The sequence below is a fragment of the Heteronotia binoei genome, chromosome 8 (assembly GCF_032191835.1).
Source record: "Heteronotia binoei isolate CCM8104 ecotype False Entrance Well chromosome 8, APGP_CSIRO_Hbin_v1, whole genome shotgun sequence".
Taxonomy (NCBI): Eukaryota; Metazoa; Chordata; class Lepidosauria; order Squamata; family Gekkonidae; genus Heteronotia; species Heteronotia binoei.
Genome location: NC_083230.1, coordinates 73,857,022 through 73,881,212, shown reverse-complemented (window position 1 = coordinate 73,881,212; position 24,191 = coordinate 73,857,022). Strand labels below are relative to the sequence as shown.

The 24,191-nt window shown below is 42.7% G+C and overlaps 1 protein-coding gene across 1 annotated transcript in view; it reads left to right on the top strand.

Annotated features, from left to right (window-relative positions):
* The window catches only part of ANKS1B (ankyrin repeat and sterile alpha motif domain containing 1B), an 831,045-nt gene that overhangs the window by 257,115 nt on the left and 549,739 nt on the right, over window positions 1-24,191 (top strand). The window contains exons 11-12 of the mRNA XM_060245226.1: window positions 6,145-6,281; window positions 23,734-23,914. Coding sequence (XP_060101209.1) covers window positions 6,145-6,281; window positions 23,734-23,914 — 318 coding nt within the window. The remainder of the gene's footprint in view (window positions 1-6,144; window positions 6,282-23,733; window positions 23,915-24,191) is intronic.

The window sequence follows — 24,191 nt, the reverse complement described above, 5'->3', positions numbered from 1 at the left end:
CCATTGATTTATACAGGGGCATTATGATACTGGCTGATATGTTTTCAGTTCCCTTCCTAATAATCCCAAGCATAGCATTGGCCTTTTTAATTGCAGTCACACACTGACTTGACATTTGCATAGAGCAAAATTTGCAAAGAGAGGATCTTCAGTGCCCTTCAGAAAGTGTACTCTGAACAAAGGCAAGTCCTAATGAATAGTACCCAATAACAAAAAGAAAAAACCAAGTCAATAATGTTAACTTCAAGAAGTGCTCTTCAATGGCACATCCTCCTGCTGTTGGAGAGCCAGTTTGTTGGAGAGCTAGTTGTTAAGTGTGTGGACTCTTATCTGGGAGAACCGGCTTTGATTCCCCACTCCTCCACTTGCACCTGCTGGAATGGCCTTGGGTCAGCCCGCCAGCAAGCTGGGTACTCTTTTTACCAATCTTGGAAGGATGAAAGACCGAGTCAACCTTGAGCCAGCTATTTGAACCCAGCTTCTGCCAGGATTGAACTCAGGTTCTGAGAGGAGCTTGGACTGCAGTATTGCAGTTTACCACTCTGCACCATAGGGCTCCTCCTGCTGCTGTAGGAGTGTGCAATTTTTCCTTGTTTGGTTAGGGTATACTGAACAAAAAAAGTTGAGTTTCCTGAAAATTCCTGGATCCAGTGCAGTATTCAGATCTGGGATTTTCCAGAAATCTTGATTTTCCCTCAGGTTCAATAGATCCAAGAAGAAAAAAAGAGAATGGAATTGCATGCCAGAAGTTATGTACATGCGGAGCAGTCTGCTCTCCATGGGCACAGCTGATCCTGGGCTGACTTGCCTTGCAGCCCAATTTGAACCAGGCTGCAAAAGAAGCTAGCCTTAGCCAAGGCCAGCACAGAGCTCTAAGCTCCTGCCACCCCAGCTGATCCTCTCTTGCAGCTTGGTTTAAACTGGGCTGCAGGAGAAGCCAGCCAGCCCAAGCCAAGCTAGCAGTGGTTGTCTTCTGTGGCCCTTTTAAAGTTTAAAGGGACTGCAGAAGCCCAGCAGAGCTGAGAGGACAACAGTCTGCTCCTTTGTCTTGCTGTTTTTGGATCTACCAGTAATCCCCAAACATATTGTAAGCCAAAATGCCCTCAAAACGAGGTTGAGGAATTGTCAGGTGGGCACCTGGCTCAGTCAGGATCTTTTTACCTGTGTATACAGGATTCCATGTCCAGAAAAGTAATGTTTAAAATATTAAGGACTCTAATTAAGTAAAACAATTAAAATTTATTAAGAAAAATATAGGCTTCCATACAAGATACAGTATTCATAAATCATTCATACAGTCCTAGGAAAGATAGATAGATAGATAGATAGATAGATAGATAGATAGATAGATAGATAGATAGATAGATAGATAGATAGATAGATAGATAGATAGATAGATAGATAGATAGATAGATAGATGAACATATGGGTTGACAAACAGGGCGATATTTACCTATCATAGTCTTCAAGGAAGGCTCCAATGGCGACGAGTGAGGAAGTGGGAGAAGGGACCCGAAACTTGGCCTTAGAATCGGGGATGGATCTATGCAGCGGAAATTGGGATACTGCTAGAAGCACACCTGTGGGTAGCTAGTCCACAGATTATAAGGACTCTCTTGAGGCCTTAGGGGATGGGAGGTACGAGGGAGAAGAATGGTGGTCAGCTGGTGCATGACCTCACGAAAAGGGGAGGTTTCGCAGTGACCATAAGGGCTGGACTACTGCGACAACCAATAGAAAGTTCATTGGTGGCACCTAATTGGGTGCTTGCTCTTGACCAATGGAATTGCCTGGATCCTGGATACCTGAGTGAACTTTCAGGTTGAAACGGACCAGGGGGAGGCTCCAAAGTGACAGTTGGGGAGAAGAATAGAAAGATTACTTGGGTGGGGAGATGCTTAGGACTATTGGACTTATCTAAAGGGTGACAATAGAGAGTCAAATCATGGCCTAAGTAACACCCAGTTCGTACAAAGGAACTTGGCTCTGGCTGAAGATGGTCTTCCTCTTCTGCTGTCTTCTTCTGGACACCAGTCTTTGTCTAGAGTTCCGTTAAACAAAGAAAGTGGCGGTTGGACAATTTAACCACTCCTGAGGTGGGTGGGTTGCTTGCAGGCATAGGTGACATCTGGTGTGTACGTGAGCCATTTGCTTCGCTGGAATGGAGTCCAAGCCTAGTAGGAAGATGGCTGTGTGTGGTGTTAGCCCTCCACGGTGGATTCCATGGTCAGAACTTCATAACCTGGATAGCTCCTGGCGGCGCAGTTTCCTCCGCTCCAGTGCTGGGATGGCTGTCATATGGAATGACAGGAAACCTTCCGTTCTCCTGGTGGGCACTCTTGTACTGGTCTAGAGTGCCTTTGTAGCGTTATGGCTGCTTGTACTGCATGAGTCTCTTTTTGCCCCTGGATAGGTTTACCCACACTCTTTGGCCAGACGTGTGCGAGTCACTTTTCCAGGTGTTCTGGCAACCAAGCTGGTAATCACTATGTTCTGTAAGGGGGGTTTTCCTCACAATATCTGGGATTTTCTTGGGATTTTTTTCCCCTGAGAAAACCCAGATACATTTGGGATGCTGAAATATACCTGATAAACACGAATAAGGTATTTTTTCAAGTATATTTTCAGCTTGGATAGATCTGAATGCACATGCTTCTCTCTTGCTCTGTCTCAGGCTGGCAAAGAAACTGGCAGTTCCCTCAGTCAAGCTCAGTCTAGGCCCTCTCTCTTCTGCTGCAAAGCAGTCTGACTTAAAAAGGAAAGTGTTTTAAATAGTATCTAACAGTTTGACAAACCCTTCCTTTATAATATCTTTTAAAAGTAAAAGTCTAATATGAAATTTATTCCTGGTTCAGGCCATCACATACCTGCAAATAAAGAAGCAATTATCTCAGTCAATCTCTAGGTGTTCTCTCTCCTGCTGCAGACCAGACTGATTGAGGGAGTTGAGCTCTTGCAGTGGGTAATACAGGAGCAACTTTTCTAACTCTGGCTGAATTCAGACGGCCAATTTGGGCCAACACAGGAATGGCTCACATCCAGATTTAAATAGTACATTAAAACATGCACATCTGGGTACTGCCTCGCTCCTGTCCTTACCTCGTCTTCCACCATTGCCCTGCTGCCTCAAAAACTACCAGGTAGTAAGTGGTAGCAAATCACTGAAGCACTTCTGAGGCACCTTTCTCAGCTGTCTGAATGGCCGGGGAGCACCAGAGAAGTGTCTCTCATGCACTTGAGTGGTGTGAAAGCTCCTCCGGGGCATGCAAAGCCCATCTCTGTTCCAGCAGTGGGCTGTGCACTGTCTGACTGCCCGCTGGGGGTGCTTTCCACTAAACCATCTTTCTTCTGAGATGGGAGACTGCTGCCCCAAGCTGCTCGTCTGTACGCATCCTCTGTGGCCTTTTCTTCCCTAGGCTCTACCCTTTAACAGATATAAAACAATATATATGCTAAACCCTTTAACAGATATAAAACAATATGTTAAAATGACACATATTACACAAGCAAGGGATGAAGAATCCTATGCAGGATAGGCCCAGATCAGGATGGCATTGCTCAGAAGTTGTGAACTATAAACTATTAGGTAGGCCATCAGTTTAGTCAGATCGTGTTAGCTTTCTGTGTTGTTTTATCTGTTATGCATTCTCCTGTGTGTATGAAATCCTTCCATTTTTTTTGTTCGTCTCATACAAGTAAATGCCTTTAAAAAAAAAAAAAGACATCCTGTGTTGTCCTGCGATGGCTTAGGTACCCAAGGGCTAAATTTTGTACTGGCTGGGTGTCAAATGAACCAGACTCTGGATGGATGTGTGCATAAGTGTGTAGGGGGGTAACAAAGAGAGACAGTTCTCTCTACCAAGCTCTGTCTCAGATCATAAAGTGACAAGTGGTGGCAGCTATCTTGTCAGAGTGTATGGGCTATTTTTCTAGGGCAAACAGTAGCCAAATGGCTCCAGAGAGGCTGGGGAAGCAGGGTCTTCCATTTCTGGTTCCCCCCTGCCTTTTCTGGAAACCTTGACCAATGTTATTAGCTTTCCAACCAGCTGCACCATTACTATACTAAAAGACAGGGATGTCTAGTCACTGAAATTTGGACTTGCATTTCCCTGTATATTAAAAACCCTGTACATCTTTAAAAGAAACATGTTTGTCAATGTATTATCCATTGTCTGTGTCAAGATGTCCATCTTTCAACATAATGAGGCCTGGATTTTCTTTTTAAGTTTAACCATGTCTTTCTTACACAAAGAAATGTCGGGGGGGGGGGGGGGGAGAGAAGTAATATCTGAGTTATCTAGTTACTGAGATACACTGGTCCAGGCCATCTGTGTTTAGATACAGATCTCTTCCTGTACTAATGCTTAATGTGCTGTGTGGCTATTTTTTTTACAGGAAAAAATATCACTGCATGTATGAAGGAAAATTTGAACACCCTTTTTTGGTGGAAGTCTAGGCCAAACTAGACATGAGTCTACACATTTAAACATGTATTCATCTATTCATAGCTAAAGTTGGGGGAAGGTATTTTTAATTAAACATCTGAAATAGGAAAATACAAAGAATGCACATGAGTAATAATAAAATGTACTTGATAAAATGTACTTAGTTGTGGTATAGAAAGAAGAGGGAAAAGAATGTATGTATACTTTAATCTTGCTTATCTTGTTGACTTGTTCCATACAGAGGTAAACAAAATGGCACTGCAACTCAGGTGGTTCTAGAAAGAAGTTCTGTTAAAGGGCTATAAGAGGGATAGAAAAGCAGAGCTTAACACTACCAATGTGAATGTTTTGCTAAGCTTTGTGCCCATGTGGGTTAGATGCATGCTGAACCACCACACAGATGCTCTCTGCCTGATGCTTTTCCCTTTAAGTTGGAGCAAACAAGGTTTTCTTTGGCTCTGTTTAAAGGAGAAAGTCCCAGATCTCCTTCTCAAAATGAACGTAATTTTGCATGGAGGCTTCTAAAAGGGGGGGGCGGTATACTGTGTGGAAGTAGCCCACTATGTTCTGTTACTTAGAAGGTTTTTCTTCTAACCCAGTTCCTGAGCCACTTGTGGGAAGGGCGGGATATAAATCCCAAATAAATAAATAAATAAATATTTAACAATGAAATGGCCTGAAAGAAATCAGCAAAAGCAATGGAATACAGTAAGGTAAGATCAGGGAGAAGACAGTTTGTACCCCGCCCCCTTCTGTTTAAAATAAGATTCCTGTCTTCCACTCACCCCCTTTAGACAGTGGGGGTGAGTGGAAGGATGGGCCTCTGTATAATACATGTAATACATGTCCATCAGTGGGTGGACTTCTGTATGACATATGTGACCTTATTCTGGAATGGTCCTTCTCATTATTTGCTACATTTATTGAGATATTCCTAAGGAAAAAGTAACTGATACACAGTTGTTTCTTCTTCCAAAACAAAGTGTTTGTACTGTCAGCTTTGACTGTATAGATTCTGTTGAAAGGAAATAAAGTGCTTGATATGACTCCTCTGTCTCAAACAGATGGTAGGAGCTGTCAGCTCTGGTCCTGCCAACATCCATTCGTATCTGCTTATATAGCGGGAGCATTACACAGACCTAAAAGTCAGTGCTGTATAGTGGTTAAAAGTGCTGGACCAGGTTCAGGCTTGACTCCCCAGTGTAGCATGAAACCTTGGGCCTGTCACTGTCTCTCAACCAAACCTACCCTGCAAGGTTTTTGTCAGGATAAAATGAAAGAGAAGAGAACAATGTAAGCTGCTTTGGTCTCCGATGGGGGAAAAGTGGAGTATAAATAAAGTAACTAACTAAATAAAACATTCCCAGCATTGGATGTTGTGTTTTGCCTATACAAACCTCTAGCACTCTTTTATACACAAGCCATATCCTAAGAGACAGTCCAGAGACTGAAGCCTGTTTCTGCATGAAGTTGCCCTACTGTATCAGGATGCCCAGCAATATCCTAGAATTGGAATGAATCCAACATAGCACTCAGTTGCAAACCAAGATGTAAATGCCTCAAACTGAAAGCAAAGTATAATAATTACCTAAAATATTTAGCAGGTGAAATCCTTTTTGTTTTCAAAGCCAACTTCTGATTTCCAAATGTATGTTCTATAGAATGTGGAAGTTCATTGTAATGCTATTTTTATTCACAGATAATGCACCTCAAGTAGCAATTATTGCACCAGGTACTGGTAACCATAGAAACAATTCAACAGGCCCAACACCTGACTGCTCTCCTCCCTCACCAGATACTGCGCTGAAAAATATAGTGAAAGTTATACGACCTCAGGTGGGTGGTCAGAAATATAAATTCTCTTATTTAGTTCATTTTGTAAAAAAAAAATTGTTTTTTCTCTTGTTCACTTTAAGGATGCTGTATTGAAATCTCTAAATATCATCTAAGTACTTGTTTGAGAGTTAAGAATATGTAAATATTAGTGTAATACAGGTTGGAGGTCTGCAACAAACAAGAGGGGAGAGATAATTCATTGGGAAATCTCCTTCCCCCAATAGCTCTAGGTTTTCAAAAAGGTTGGGGGCCCCTGTTGTAAAGAATAGTTTGGGGGAGGAGAAGTAACATATGACATTTATCTCCTACCCTAATTCCTCCTTGCATTCCAGGACACTGAGTTGGTGCCTATGGCGACAAAACTTCAAAGAGGTCAGAGCCCTTAAAATCTTATTGTAGCCTGGACTTAGGTGGTAAGCAGGGCCAGATCTACCCATTTTTTGAGCGGGGGCAAAACTAAAAAATGGCACTCCCCACTTAAAAAATGGGGGGGGGGTGCCTGCCACCCCAGGCAAGGCACCCCCACAAAGCAGCCCCAGTCTTCCACCCCCCCCCAGGTGACTGTCCCTTTTTTCTTTCCCAGGTCTGTGCACAGACCCAAAGGAAAAAAGAGGGGGTGGCACAAACACCTCTGGAACACTGTCACTTTCTCCTCCCTGGGTCTGTGCACACAGACCCAGGGAGGAGAGGGGGGGCAGTGTTTGCACCATCCTCAGCTTCAAGGAAGGTGCAAACACCAGTGAGACATCCTCGCTTTCTCCTCCTTGGGTCTGTGCACACAGACCCAAGGAGGAGAAAGGGAGGGAGTGGTGTTTGCACTGTCCTTAGCACCAAGGATGGCACAAACGCTACGGGAATGCCCTCACTTTGCGCCCTCCTCAGCTCCAAGGATAGCGCAAACACCACCAGGACACCCTTACTTCTCCGCCCTCGGTCTGTGCACACAGACCGAGGGAGGAGAAAGTGGCGGAGGCAACATTTGCACTGTCCTGGGCTCTGAGTATGGAGCAAACACCACCAGGATGCCCTCACTTTCTCCTCCCTCAGTCTGTGTGCACAGACAGGGGGAGGAGAAAGGGATGGGGGCAGCATTTGTGCCTTCCTCAGCTCCAAGAACAGTGCAAATACCACCGGGACGCCCTCACTTTCTCCTCCTCGGGTCTGTGCACACAGACCTGGGGAGGAGAAAAGCGTGGGTGGGGTGGCCAGTCTGATGCCCCCCGATGGTGCTGGGGGCAGGCACCCTCTCTTGCCCCCACTAGATCCAGCCCTAGTGGTAAGCAGTGTTCCCTCTAAGATGAGTTAGTGTGAGCTAGCTCACAGTTTTTTAGCCTCCAGCTCACACATTTTTGTTTTAGCTCAGGAAGGATGGCCCCAGAGCAAACTAATTTATGCACTAGCCAAATCACTCATGCACAACTTTAATGCTAGTAGCTCACTAAGAATTTTTGCTTACAAGGCTTCACATCTTGCAGGGGTGTTGAACTCATTTGTTAGGAGGCCCAGATCTGACACAAACGGGGCTTTGTGGGGTTAGGCCATGTGTGCCATAAAATGTAATGTGAGGTAGTGAAGATATAAACTTTATAAAGGACACAGACAAACACAAAGATATTATTTTTAACTTAAAATACAGACATTAAAACTCTTGCAATGTTTTGTTTAAAATGGAAAGGTGGGGAAATAGTGAGATTTGGCAATACAATTTTTCAAATAAATGATGAAGAAAAAGCACAAGGATCACAGCAGAAACTAAAAGTATAGAATGCTCTGAGCCTGGGAAAACAATGAAATGGCATTGCAAACTTCTCCCCCACGGGAGGAGGGGGTCTACTCAAATTGGCAGTGGCTCTGCAGTGTAATATCCCCCTTTGGCTGTGGGTTCTCAGGTTAGAGTACTCACTAGGTCAGGTTCATTCAGCAGATATAAGCTGGCTCAAAGCATCGAGCCTTTATTTGCAAGGACACAACTCCAGGAAGCATGAGCTTCAACTTTCTATAGCAACGCTGGAAGTGAAACTGATCTCCACTCTATTTAAATACATTGCAGCACAGTGGGGGTCATTTTGTAGAAAAAGAGGTGCTGAAGCTCATTAGCACAACTCATTTGCATAACTAATTTGCACATGCCACACACCCCTACATCACCAGAAGGTGTACTAAATTATATCAGCTCAGCATCTACCCTAAAATGTTTCTTAAATTATAATTGTCATAATAAAACCTTGCCCTCATACTTTTTAAATTACTTTCTCCTCTGTGGCCACAGTGGCATGATAAAGATTTCCATCTGTCTGCTTTATATGTTTTGGTTATTTCCCCATTTTTGTGGGGGGAAAATATTAGAAAGTTTGCCAAATCTTAGAATTTAGCAAAATTCTCCCAGGGGTTTGAACAATGGAGCCCAGAAGCAAGTATTTTTGGGGGGAAGGGTTTAGAAAGAAAGAGCACAATAAAATGTAGAGGTTCTGAAGCTCCGCTTCTGTGAGCCCCTGCCAAAAATGAGGCCTATAGCGCAGACAAAGTTGCAAGGAAAATGTGGAATGGATTTTCCATTAAATTGTCTGGGTCCTATCTGTCTGGACACAGAGACTTTAATGGAAAATCCATTCCACGTTTTCCTTGCAGCTTTGCTTCCTGCTGCAGCCTCCAAAGACAAGGCAGAAAGAGCTGGGAACTTTGTCAGCCTTAGAGCTTCAAAGAGTGAGGACAGGATGGGGAGGAAGGGGAAGAAAAGAGCCCTGCAGGCCTGATAAAAGCCCTGAGTTGGCCAGTTTTGGCCTGTGGGACAGACATTTGACACCCCTGGCTTAGAGGGAGCATTTTAAGTAAGGAACTCAATTTTCCTACTAGAATACTATAAGCCATATGTTCCCAACCTGTTTGAGCCAGCAGGTGCCTTTGGAATTCTAACATAGCGTGGTAGGCACAGCCACAAAAAGGCTGCTGCAGGAAGCATAGCCAGCTAGGGTTGCCAAGTCCAATTCAAGAAATATCTGGGGACTTTGGGGGGTGGAGCCAGGACACATTAGGGGTGGAGCCAAGATCAAGGCTGTGACAAGCATAATTGAACTCCAAAGGGGGGTTCTGACCATCACATTTAAAGGGACGGTACACCTTTTCAATTCCTTCCTTTCATAGGAAATAATGAAGGATAGAGGCACCTTCTTTTGGGGCTCATAGAATTGGACCCCCTGGTCCAAACATTTTGAAACTTAGGGGTATTTTGGGGAGAGGCACTAGATGCTATACTAAAAATTTGGTGCTTCTACCCCAAAATACAGCCCCCTCAGATACTTGCAGATCAATTCTCCATGATTTTCTATGGGAATAAATCTCCATAGGGAATAACAGAGTTCCCAGCAGACATTTCCTTCCCCTTCCCCTTCTGACGAGGCTGAAGCGGGGGAAGGGTCTCCAAACCAGGGGATCCCCTGCCCCCACCTGGGGATTGGCAACTCTATAGCCAGCCTCAAAATGGTTGCTGCATCTTACCTTCAGTCATACAGTAAAAAAATCATTGTGCTGTGGTTGTAGCTGCATCCAAAACAATGTTTTTAAAAATCTGCAAAGCTAAACAGATCTCCAGTGATCAATTAGAAGTCTTGCTGGGCAAAATCCCCACCCACTTTCTAAAAACACTTGGCTAGCACATTTTGGGTAGCAGGAACTCCTTTGCATATTAGGCCGCACCCCCTGATATAGCCAATCCTCCTAGAGCTTACAGTAGGCCCTGTACTAAGAGCTCTGTAAACTCTTGGTTTCATCAGGAAAGTGTGGCATAATATGTAAATAAGTTCCTGTTACAAAAGAAGCCCTGGCTAGCATGAGGAAAACTGTTGGCAGAATCTCCTGTTTATAAGGAGTTAGGAACTCAGTCAAGCCAATCCCCCTTTTAGCAGTAGATCAAGTGACATCAACATTCTCTGTTTCTTGGAGAATAAGCAGTATGCTCAATGGTCCCCAGGCTGGTATAGGGTTTTTTTTTTTTTTGCGGGGGGGGGGGATTTTATTTTAGATAGTAGCAGGGCTTTTTTTCTGCTGGAGCAGAGCTCTGAGAGCCAGTTTGGTGTAGTGGTTTAGTGCATGGACTTTTATCTGGGAGACCCGGGTTTGATTCCCCACTCCTCCACTTGCAGCTGCTGGAATGGCCTTGGGTCAGCCATAACTCTGGCAGAAATTGTCCTTGAAAGGGCAGCTGCTGTGAGAGTCCTCTCAGCCCCACCCACCTCACAGGGTGTCTGTTGTGGGGGAGGAAGATAAAGGAGATTGTGAGCCTCTCTGAGACTGAGATTCGGGGTGGAGGGCAGAATATAAATCCAATGTTGTTGTCTTTTCTTCTTCATCTTCTCCTCTGCTTGGGCTGGCCAGTGGTCTGGCTGGCCTGACCCGCCATGCAGCAGCCACATGCTCCCAGGCCATATGGTGTGACCTAATATGCAAATGAGCTCTTACTGGGCTTTTTCTTTAAAAAAGCACTGGGTAGTAGTTTTTAGTTTTAAAATAAATATTCCTCTACATTCTTGGGACACCACAGATCTGGTATTGCTCCATGTACCTTCTCTGTGAGTGACATTCTTTCACTACCTTACTTATGTGGCTATCAAATTTGCCAAATTTAATTGTCATTATGTTGTTTGAAACAAAAATAATTGTTTCTTAAATAATTTTTGATAAAATATATTTATAAACTTGATTTTAGGAGTGAACTGAAATGGCTTACCTGCCTTATATTTATTCCTCTGGTTGTAAAAAAAGCATCTCTTGAGTGGCAAATTTTGATATTTTTTGCAAACATTTTTTCCCCCCAAATGCTTTTCAGCAGCCCTTGTTCGCCAACACCACTATTTCTTTGTACCATTTTTTCCCTTGTTTGCCTTCACCAGACTCTGTTTCATTTGCCTTTATTATCATTTATTATAATTGGCTGTGGCAACCTGTGTAATTTCTTTTATGATGTTACAGTACTACATCTGTCATGATATCATAGATTCAGTCAGATTAAATAAGGCTGAAGATGGTGTGGGCAAGGAAGGGGGGCATGGTATTAAGTAGTAGCAGCAGCAAGTGAAATAAAGAGCACCAAACTCTGAAACAGCACCGATTTTTGTGAGAAAAGGTGGTTTTTTTGGTAACTATTTCTGTTGTGCCAAACATGCTTATTTTAAAGCAGATAGCAAAATTAGAAAATATTTGGAGTAGGTAGAGCTTTAATTTATACAGTCATTGCCATGTAGAGGCCTCTTTCATTCTCAACTTTAAAATATTATTTGTAACTAAATTACTATCCATCTGGTTTCAACTCTTAGCTCATTCTTTCAGGCTGCCCTTTCAGGTCCCTTCATATTTACATAAATCCTGTTGGCTCATTGTACAGGATCCCATTTCCTCTCTGTTCACACTGCTTTTTAGACATTTGCCTTCTTTTGCTATTTTGTCTTTTTAAAGCAAAAATGGTGACTGGCATGCAAGGAAGCTGAGAGGCATTAGAATTATTGTTAGAACAAGCTGTTGTGTGATAATTAATTGGGAAATGCTTTAAAATGCTATTTTTATGATAGAATTATCAACAGATGGACCCAGAACATTGAATAGTTCTGCTTTTGGTTTAATTCATTACTAATTCATTGTTTGGACATTAAAATTAATGACTAAGTAAAAGTTCCCACTGAATTTGGTGGGATTCCATTCTTTGGGTTCACTGGACTAATGGAGTGAAATGGTAAAGACCGTGATTATCCAGCTTGTAGATGACATAAAGGATTTTAACATATGGTATTTTACATTTACCCTGTAGTTTGCTGCTCTGTATGTATTAGAGAATACTTTTTTCCCTTTGTATTTACCCGTTTTCTCATATATGGCCAGCTCATGAAATGTGAAAACTGTACTTAGGGATATGCCTTCTCTGTGTAGTGCCTCCCTTGAAATGTCCAACTAATAGAGGCTTGTGAGGTGACTTCATTGCTGGTTGGATGGCAGCTTGTTAAGATCTTACTTTTTCAGAAAGTGATGTTAGAAGTGAAGGACTGGATTTTTTGCCATTAAGGTTTCTACAATTATTCAATGGTGTATAATACTTTGTGATGTTATTTTAGTCCAATTTTATGTATTAAATTATGTCACTATCATTATGATTATTGGTTTTACTATTATTTTTATCACTAGTTCAGTGACAGAAAATATAGTAACTGTAAGGCTCCTCCTGGGCAGAGGTGCAAGCCTTTGGCGCAAGCCAAAGAGGAAGAGTCAGAGGGCTATGACCTGGGATCCCTTCATCACTAGATACCTTTAAATCACTTATCAATTATGAAGGTAGAAAACCAACAGGGAAGTGGAGGCTATCCAGCATTTAGCAGAGAGTGCCACATCTATGGTTATCTACCCACTGAGTGGAAATCATGGGTGTGTGCTCACTGCTTGGAGCTCATGCTCTCAGAGAGCAGCTTCATTTCTTTGAGGCTAGGGTTGCTGACCTGGAGAAGCTGAGGCAGAGAGAGGCTTGGGGAAAGACTATGAAACACTTAATAGAACAGTCCCATTCATATGCTGACACCTCTTCTTTGGTTATGGAGAGTGAGAGTTTGGAGGCCGGAGGGCACCAGTCTGAGGAGGAGAGATGTGATCCCTTAGAAGGAACCCCTTCCTTGGGAATCACACCACTATCCTTTCATACCAGGGGTACCACTGGGGAGCTATAGGGAGCTCTGAGTGGGTTATGACTGACCCAAGGTCATACCAGCAGGTGGAGATGGAGGAGTGGGGAATCAAAGCCGGTTCTCCCAGATTAGAGTCTGCGTGCTTAATCACTACACCAAAGTGGCTCAATCAAGCCATCAAACTGGCTTCAATCATTAGCAATATTGAGAGTGGGATCTGTGATAGGCGTTTTAACTGCATGGTGACTTGTCTGCCTGGTGTGAAGGTTGCAGATATCACATGCTGTCTTGATAGGTTGATAGTGCTGGGGAAGAGTAAGCAGTCATGGTGCATGTTGGCATCAATGACACTGAGAAATGTGGTTGTGTGGGCCTTGAGGAAAAACTTAGGTTGCTAGGCAGAAAGTTAAAAGGCTAGAACCTCAAATGTAGCATTCTCAGAAAAACTGCCAGTTCCATGCACAGGGCCAGTTAGATAGGCACATATCAGGGGTCTCAGTGTGTGGATGAGAAAATGGTGCCAAGAGAAAGGGTTTAGATTTGTTAGGCACTGAAGAACTTTCTGAAACAAGTCAGACTTGTACAAAAGAGACATGCTTCACTTTAACTAAAAGAGATTTTAAAGGGATCAATCTGTGAGCACCTAAAGGACAACTTAGTGATCTGAGGGAGTTAGCACGGATTTGTCTCCATCAGGTCCTGCCAGACCAGCTTTGTTTCCTTCTTTGATCGAGTGATGAGCTTATTGGATCAAAGGAATGCTGTTGATATTGTTTACCTAGCTCTCAGTAAACCTTTTGACAGGATTCCCCATGATGTTCTGATGGGTAAACTAGAAGACTGTGGACTGGATTCTAGGATAGCTAGGTGAGTAGGGAACTGGTTGGAGAACTGCACTCAAAGAGTAGTTGTCAATGGCATCACATCTAAATGGAGGGAAGTGTCCAGTGAGATGCAACAGGGCTTGGTTTTGGGCCCTTTACTTTTCAATATTTTTATTAATGATTTGGATAAGGGTGTGGAGGGGCTACTCATTAAATTTGCAAAGGACACCAAATTGGGAGCAGCAGCAAATACATTGGAAGATAGATTTAGAATTCAACAAGGTATGAACATGCTGGAAAAGTGGCAGAAGTGAACAAGATGCAATTTAACAAGAATAAGTGCTGAGTTTTACATCTCAGTAACAAAAATGAGAAACATATATACTGGGTGGAGGATACAATTCTTGGTAGCAGTGTGTGTAAACGAGATCTTGGGGTATGGGTGGACCAGGCCTTCTTTTGTAGCAGGAACTCCTTTGCATATTATGCCACAACCCCTGATGTAGCCAATCCTCCTGGAGCTTACAGTAAACCCTATAAGAAGAGTCCTGTAAGCTCTCGAAGGATTGGCTTCATTAGGGGTATGTGGCCTAATATTCAAAGGAGTTCCTGCTACAAAAAAAGCCCTGGCTGGACTATAAATTAAATATGAGCAGCCAGTGTGATGCAGTGACAAAAACGGCAAATGTCATCTTGGAGTTTATCAACAGAAGCATAACTTCCAGATTGCAAGATGTCATAGTTCTGCTGTACACTGCTGTGAGAAACCAGTCAGGGTCAGCTTGCGAGGGTGACCACTATGAATTGTTCCTGTCACATTCACCCAGTACGTCAGGCACACAAACTAAAATCCTGTTAAAAAAGTAACTAGGCACCAGACTTTTCAGAGTTCAAAACCACAAAGAATATATATTGATTCACAAGAGGCAAGGGAGGAAGTAAAATAATAATAATTGGTTTTTATAAACAAATCCAGTTGGAAGGCAGGAGTTCATTAAACAGTGTGATCATCAGAGATGTTGGCAGGCTGAATTACTATAAAATATGAAACTGGTAGAAGATATATAAAAACTAACAAGCAGTCAGTCACTGCTTCCTTAGCTTTAGGAAACACTCTATTCAGAGAAGATCGTATAACCCTATGTTCAGAATTCTTAAACCATAATAATAATAAAGGATCACACACTCTTTGTCTTTCACACAGACTTCTGACTTGTGCCAGAAAATTCCCCACACAGATACTCTCACTAGCATACAGGCACACTCCAGACCTTAGAGTAATGCCTCAGGACTCACACCCTGGGAGTGCTATCACAAGCCCCTCAATCCTGTGTGTCTCAGTTCCACCCAGCTAGTGTCCTAGTCTGTTTCTTGGGATTTCTTCTTAGCTGCAAGAAGCTAGTCTCTCCCTTAGTGTGTTGGTATTCTGAAGTGAACTAGGAGTCTTCCTTGAAGTGCTGACAGATCTCCTCAAAGAGTTTTTCTTTACAGAAGGTGCCAGATTTTGCCCCCGTCTTCCAGTCAGGCCCGTAGCTACGAAGAGGCCTGTGGGGGCACAGCCCCCCGACTTCTGGAAGGGGCCCCCTGATCCTGGGGCCCCAACCAGCTCCTGGGGCCTTTGCCCTGCTTCTGGGGCATAAGCAATCCCATCCTCTGGCCTGAGTTAAAAGGCCCGCCGATCAGCTGTTTGGGGGGCCCTTTAACTTGAGGGGGCGGGGGGCCCCTTCTGCTGCTGGCCCCACGCGCTGTTTTAGAGGCAGGGAAGGAAGGGTTGTGTCAAGCTCACCGCCACCCTCTCTTCCCCAACAGTAAAATAATGTGTGGGCCAGCTGCAGAAGCAGCCTCCAGCCCCACTCGAGTTAAGGGCCCACGAAACAGCTGATCCGTGGGCCCTTTAACTGGCGTGGGGGCTGGGGGCTGCTAATGCTGTTGGCCCACACGTTATTTAACTGTTAGGGAAGAGAGGGCGGTGGTGAGCTCGCCACAGCCATCCCTTTCCTGCCACTAAAACAGCGCACGGGCTGGCAGCAGTCGCGGCAAGCAGGTGGAGGAGCAGCAAGCGAGGGAGCACTGTGGCAGGGGGGCAAGCAGGGTGTGGCGACAGTGGGTGGGGACAAGTGGAGTGCGGTGGCTGGGGGGCTCCAGGGGGGCCTATTCACCCTGGAGCCACTTCTGGCAGCAGAAGCAGCCTCCAGCCTCCCGCAACTTAAAGGGCCCATGGATCAGCTGTTTTGCGGGCCCTTAACTTGCACGGGTGCCTGCTTCTGCTGCCAGCCCGCATGTTATTTTACTGGTGGGGAAGTGAGGGTGGTGGTGAGCTCGCTACAGCCCCCTGTTTCTTGCCACTAAAACAGTGCCCAGGCCGGCAGTAGTCATGGCAAGTGGGGGAAGGAGGGGCAGTGAGCAAGGGAGTGCCACCGCTGTGGCGGGCAAGCAGAGCATGATGGGGGGCGAACAGAGCACTGCGGCTGGGGGGGGTCATCTGACTAGGGCCTATTCGCCCTGGAGCCACTCCTGGCAGCAGAAGCAGCCCCCCCTACTTAAAGGGCCTGTGGATCAGCTGTTTCGTGAGCCCTTAACTAACATGGTTGTGCGTTATTTTACAGGTGGGGAAGAGAGGGCGGTGGTGAGCTTGCCACAGCCCTCCATTCCCTGCCACTTAAACAGCATGTGGGTGGGCAGCAAATGCAGTCCCAGCCCCCACGCAAGTTAAAGGGCCCACAAAACAGCTGATCCATGGGCCCTTTAACTGGCCTGGGGGCTGGGGGCTGCTTCTGCCCCCAGCCCAGAAGCAAGTTGGTTGGGGGGAGGGTGGTGGCAAGAGAGAGAGGCAGGCAGGGAGGGAGCCACTAGAGGGAAGGTTGTTTGGGGCACTGAGCGGGGCATCAGTGCCCCCTCCAAATGTAAATGCCCCCCCACCTTCCAAATTCTGGCTACAGCCCTGCTTCCAATTAACTCACTCTCTCAGACAGAAGTTCTGTCTCACAAGGAATTCAGCCCACAAGCTGTCTCAGCTCATTCCCAGTTGTCTGTCACAACTGATCTCCTTTAGTACTGAACTGAACTCCTTCAGTACCTAGACTGAATTTAAACTCTGTGAGGCGTTTTTGTTCCCCATGGTGAGCCTTCTGGACAGTCATACATTAGGGAAACATGATTGCGGCTCAGCCAGTCAGAGTGAGCTGTTCCCTGCTCACCAGGCTAACTGCCTTAGTTCATCAAAACTGCATTGCTCAGGCTACACCTGGAGTATTGTATGCAGTTCTGGAGGCCTCACTTCAAGAAGCATGTGGACAGAGTGGGTGCAGAGGAGAATGACGAAGATGATCAAAGGCCTATGAGAATGATCAGGGGTCTATGAGACCAAGTCCTATGAGGGAATGCTAAGGGACTTGAGAATGTTCATCCTGGAGAAGAGGAGGTTCAGGGTGGACATGATTACTCTCTATAAGTATTTGAAGGGTCACTTAGAGGAGGGCAGGGAGCTATTTCTGTTGGCAGCAGAGGAGAGGATGCATAATAACGGATTTAAATTAAGGGTGGGAAGGTATCAACTGGATAGTAGGAAAAGCTTTTTTTACAGTAAGAGCTGTTCAGCAGTGGAATCAGCTACCAAGGGAGGTGGTGAGTTCTCCCTCACTGGCAATCTTTAAGCAGCGGCTGGATGAACACTAGTCAGGGATGCTCTAGGCTGATCCTGCATTGAGCAGGAGGTTGGACTAGATGGCCTGTATGGCCCCTTCCAACTCTATGATTCTATGACTCTGAACAGCTCAGTCCTCGCTACAGTACTTGTTTTATGTAGTTCACAGACATTATAAATTCCAGTGTGCTGGGTTTTTTTTCTATTTCTCAAAGCCCACATGTACATCTAAGTTCAATGAAATTAATGGTTATAACACACTTTCATTTTAGGAACAGGATAATCAAGTAATTTAATATGGAACCTTTAATTTTAGAAGACAGGGAGGTGCTGAGAGAGTTAACCCAGAATGCACTACACTAACTCTCCTACATGTCAGATGTAAGGCACCATCAGTCTTGAACTGGGGACCCAGGTGCTTTTCTCTGCATGTCACACACAAGAAGAAAACATACCTGCAAGACTCCAATATCCAAGTTGTTGCACAAACCATCAGTGCCAAGAGCTGAGTCCCCAGCCCAATTTAAGACACTCAACAGGCAGAGGTCTAAGTGAGGTGATCTGAAGATCCTTTTATTGCATATCAATAGCAAGGTGGAAAAACAACTCTTATCTCTCTATGCCAACAATCATCCCTGAGTTTTTCCTCAGGTTTCCTTCACAAAACATAACATATTTACACAATTTTGATAACAAAGCAGGTCTAGTTGATTGGTCACAAAGTTCTCGCTTCTAGTCTTTTGGTGCACCTCATTTGTCCAATGGACACTTGTCTCTATTTCTGGACATAGGAATTCACCCAAGTTTCTTTGAAACCCCAATGCCTCTCACTGGCATTCGTACCCCAATGCCTCCCACTGGCATCCAGACGGAACTCTGTGGTTGATGGTTATCTAAGAATGTGCGTATAGCAAAGGGTGTTGTTCAGGTTTTTTGTTTAGATTTTTGGCCCAATTCCAGAGAATGTGTTAATAAGCAAAATCTCTACTGTGTGGGGTCATTCTGACCTCTAGGCCAGGAGGCTTCTCCTAGTGGTAGGAAAATTGTTTACATTTCAGCAGGGCTTTGTTTGTAGAACAAGACCAGCAGGAACTCATTTGCCTATTAGGCTACACCCCCTGATATCACTATTGTTTTACATAGGGTTTTTTGTAGAAAAAGCCCAGCAGAGACTGATTTGCATATTAGGCCACACCCTCTGACACAAAGTCAACTGGAAATGTGTTCCTGTGTGTTCCTGCTAAAAAAAAAGCCCTGCATTTCAGTGAAAGGATATGACCTTCAGTGAGGGATGTTTACAGAACAGGATGGCCTTCCCTACTCTGTCTAGCTTCAGCTAATGGAAAAATCTAGTTCTATTCTAAAAAAAGGCTTTGTAATATGCTCAATAAGAAATAATATCTTAAGGCTTAAGGCTAAGATCATAGCACATTCAAGTAAGATAGAATAATGCTGATTCATGTATGTTAAGGAAGGATCCCAGAGTCGAAAACGACTGGTGCTTGCACAGGGGGCTACCTTTACCTTTTTTATGATTAGAGTTAGTACAATATATTTGGCACTTTGTGCATGTTCTAGTGCAAATCTGAAACTACATTCTACAAAGTAATTGTTTTATATAAACGCCTTTCACTTGCAAGTCTATTATTTATTTATTTCTGACTTCTCCACATTGAAGAAAACAAGGTAAGGACTTACCCTTCCCACTCCCAATTTTTTCTTGTGAGAAAATAATACCATTCTTATTTCATAGACCAGGGGTGGCCAACGGTAGCTCTCCAGATGTTTTTTTGCCTACAACTCCCATCAGCCCCAGCCAGCATGGCCAATGGCTGGGGCTGATGGGAGTTGTAGGCAAAAAACATCCAGAGAGTTACCGTTGGCCACTCCTGTCATAGACTATTTTTCATTGTTGTTCCACATTTGTTGCTAAATTGTGCTATTTTTCCTTTTTAGTTAATTCAGAATTTTGTGACACTCTTCTTTCTCTTTCTTTGTGACATCTATGCCATTGCAGATTATTCTGGAACCTGTTTTATTTGATATCCTTATAAATGATTTGGATGAAGGAATAGAGGGAATGCTTACAAAATCTGCAGATGGTACTAAATTGGGAGGGGTAGTAAATACAGTGGAAGATAGAGTCAGGAAACAGAACAATCTTGACAGGCTGGAAAACTGGGCTAAAACCAATAAAATGAATTTTAATTGGGATAAATGTAAAATTCTGTATTTAGGTAGAAAAAAATCAAATGCATAATTAAAGGATGGTGGAGACTTGCCTTGGCAGTAGTATGTGCAAAAAGGATCTAGGGGTCTTAGTGACCCATACACTAAACATGAGTCAGCAGTGTGATGCTGTAGCTAAAAAGGCAAATGTGATTTTGGGCTCTATCAACAGAAGTATAGTGTCCAGATCATGCAAAGTGATGGTATCGTTTTACTCTGCTCTGGTTAGTCCTCACCTAGAGTATGGTGTTCAGTTTTTGGCACCACAGTTTAAGAAGGGTATAGAGAAACTGGAATGTGTCCAGAGGAGGACAACAAATATGGTGAGGGATCTGGAGACCAAGTCCTACGAGTAAACTGAAGGAGCTGGGTATGTTTAGCCTGGAGAGGAGATGATTGAGCGGGTGATATGAACACCATCTTCAAGTACTTGAAGGGTTGCCATAATATAGAGGATGGTGCAGAGTTGTTTTCTGTTACCCCAGAAGGTTGGACCTGAACCAACAAGTTGAAATTAAATCAGAAGAGTTTTCAGTTAAACATTAGGAAGAATTTCCTGACAGGACAGTGGAAGAGGCTTCTTCACGAGGAGGTGGCCTCACCTTCCTTAGAGGCATTCAAACAGAGGCTAGATGGCCATCTGTGAGGCAGATCATGAGAAGGAGGTTGGGAAGGGTTGTATTTGTGCTTAGTTCTTGTGGCACTTTCTTACATCCCCAGGGAAATGCTGATTACCACTTTGGGGGCAGGCAGCAATTCTTCTCTAGGCCAGTTTTGCCAGGGATCCTGGAGGGGTTCGTTTGTTTTGCCATCTACTGGGCATGGAGAAGGTGTCACTGGAGGTGTGGGGGGTATTTGTGAGTTTCCTACACTCTGCAGGAGGTTGGACTAGATGACCCTGAAGGTCCCTTCCATGCTTCTATGATTCCCTGTTGCTGTTCAGATGTAATAACAAACCATATTTTTTTTTACATACAGGCCTGCAGGTTTCAGGTTCATGCACTCCCTTCTTCCTTTTTTTCCTGCACAGTAATCTAATAAAATACTTTTGCTTTTGCTGAAAGATATATTTATAGACATAACTGTACTGCAAACTACGGTATGTACTCTTTTAAACTAACCAGGATTAAATCAAGATAAAACCAGAATTTAGAAACATTTTTGTATAGAAGAGGACAAACTTTGTGTATATTACTGGACACATGGTAATGAATAACTATTGCTTGCTGTGAAAGAGCATGTCCCTTATTAGACCATTTTTGCAGGGTAGGGTATGTGTGTGATTCAAGAATCCTCCAGATGTTTATGTAATGCGATTCTACATTCATGTTTGGGTCTGATTTTCTGAGCACTGAAATCGCCTTCTAGAAATCCAGAGTATATTTTTCATCTATACTCAAAATTTTGCTCCTGGACTTTCTCCTCTACACTTGCTTGCTTTACTGTGATTCTTGTCATTGATTTATATAAGTTTCTGAAGGATATGCATGCCAAACTTAAAAGCTGCTTGAAACCATGAAGGGGGGAAGGGGGGCAGGTTTAAGAGTTCTTTTGTTCTTTCTTGAGAAATGATATCATCTTTATGGCATTGCTAAGAAGCCTCAGCACCTTTTGTCCTGTGGAATGCGCTTGCAATTTCTCTAGCCAGGGTAAGAGTCAAAATAAATGCTTTCTTTTCTTTTTTTTAAACTTTAAATTTTTTATTAATTTTTCAACCAAAACCAACAATCAAATACACACTCAACAACAAATACTTACAATGATATACGTACATTATAGTCATGGCATAAATATCATTCATGTTAAGTAGAGCGCCTCTAAACCCTTTGATTGTTTTCCACTGTTACACATTTCACCCATGTTTATAGTACATTATCATTAAATAAATAACCTATAATTTGTAATATAAAATAATCTTCAATAAAATGAAAAATTAATATACTTTTTTGGAATATATTTTTCAAAATCTTCTTCTAAATTTATATAGTTAAAGAAAGGAAACCATTTCTCAATAAAGTTATTGTTCTTCTGTTGTATGTCTAATACTCTGATTTGTATAGCTAATTTATCTAGAGCTGCTACTTCCCACACTTTGGTCAACCATTGCTGTTTGTTAGGGGACACATCTCGTTTCCAATATTGGGCAATCAAGAGCTTTGCTGCCATTAACAAAAGAGTTGCTAATTCTTTCTTCAACTGAGAAAGTTTTATATTAGGCCAGTAATTTAAAAGAAAGGATTCTGGTGTAAAGGGAATGTCTCCCTCTATGATGTTGTCTACTATGGGTTTAATTTCCCCCCAAAATTTATTGATTTCCGGGCACAGCCACCAACAAAAGGAACTACTTTGCCTAAGCATTCTATCCTATATTCTCTTCTACTTTAGCCATATGCACTCTTATAACTATTTATAACAATTTTATTAATACAAATCAGATTGTCATAGCTGATCTATAGGTCTGAGAAATGTCATAGGTACCAACAGTGATGCTCAAAACGACATCTGCTGTTGTTAACTAAACAATGTGCCAAATAGAAGTAAAACACTGTCACTTATGGCCTTAGATTCGAAGCTTCCTGGAAAACTCTCATTCAAAAGTAGTCTTGGAAACTCAGGAGCAACTCAGTGGCGAAAACGTCAGAGCCAATTCAGGGTTTTAAATGTAAATGACAGTCAAAACACCGGAGCAAAACAGAAGTGAAGACGGATTGTAACGTAGATGGTCACTTTCAAAAGATTCAAACTTTTGGTGTTTTACATATCTCTGCACATTAGTTTCTCTGTCATCTCTGTTAACTTTTCATAGAATCATAGAGTTGGAAGGGATCTCCAGGGCCATCTAGTTCAACCCTCTGCACAATGCAGGAAATTTACAAAACCTTCCCCTAAATTCACAGGATCAGCATTCCTGTCAGATATCCATCTAGCCTCTGTTTAAAAACCTCCAAAGAAGGAGAGCCCACCACCTCCTGAGGAAGCCTGATCCACTGAAGAACTGCTTTGTCTGGAAGTTTTTTCTAATCTTTTCACTAGTCCTCACAATTTCTTTTGTTACAAATCTTCTTTGCTTCTTCTGCTATGTTCTCCTTTAACCATCCCTTTCAAGATCTTCTGTAAGTACCCCCTCAATATCCAGTTTTCTGTAAAACAATTTCTCCCTTTCCTTGCTTATTATCTGATTCTCCTCCTTTGTCTACTCCTTTCATTGCTAACCTTTCTGTATTGTATGAGTATTTAGGGAGTAATCCTAAACAGGTTTAATGGAAATTAAGTCCCATTTTATTCAACAGGGCTTTCTTTTGGGAAAGACAATTGCAGCCTAACAGTGCTATAGAACAATGAAGAGTAAGCCCCATTGTATAGTTCTAAATAGGAGTCTGAGTAGACCCGTTTAGAAATATTATCATAATCTCTTATAAATTCCAGAAGTGCCTCTCTCACACTTTTTCTGCTCATATTGAATAGCAGCCAGAATCTCTAGAGTAGAAAGTATGAAGATACATCCTTCAATACAGACTGAGTTAGGTCCCAATCAGAATGAGTATTAATCACTAAATTTTGAATACATTATAATATTTGGATCAGATACCTATGGATCCATGATTTTTTAAAAAATCTAACATACAATCAAGATTGAATCATGGAAAATTCACACGATGGATATTGAAATTCTGCTCCTCTGCTCAGCTGTCTAGACATTAATATGATTTTCCCACCATCAGTACTGAAATGTTTCCTCTTCAGACTTGCTGTGAAAGAAATACTAAAATCTGGATACTGATTTATCTGCAAACAGCTTTTATTGGCATACAGAGTCTTTATTGAATGTTTAGTATGTTATCTTATCTTGACATTTTATTTTGAGACTGTAATACAGCTTCCCCTGTGAATGAAAATAATAATCCCAGAAATGATGTATAAGAAATGAACTTAATGAAAATGAAAAAAGAAAAAGTTTTCAGGAGCAGGTAAAAAACCCGCACCCTAGTATTGTATTGTGACCAAGGTATCTCTCCTGCTAGGTAAGTATAACCTAGCAGAAAAGCTGATCTGAACACATATTTAAATGTTTACATTTCAACTCAATTTTTTTCCAGCCCAAGCAACGTACATCAATAGTGTCATCATTTGAATTTCACCGTTCAAATAACAGCCATGATTATTTTGAAATCAACTCCTCCATTGGATATGCAAGCTTTACTTCCAGTCCTCCAATCAGTCCAGCTAACTATTCCATTGGATCAGTAGAGGGCAGCATTGAAGATAATGACATCCCAGGTAAAATAAAAAGAAACTTCACATTAATCATACATTGTGATACTGAAGCAAGTTGAAAATCAACGTTCTGAATCATTATTTTGTAAGCAGTGCAAGCACAAATGTAAATTAGATTATAAGGATTGTGAGTGGGGTTGATACAGAATTATTTTGAACTACATTAAATAATATTGATTATATTATTAAAATAGCAACCCAAATAGTTCCTAAATATATTTTACAATGTATAATATCTTTTAAAATGATGAAGAGGTTAAGAAGTAGTTTACAACATATC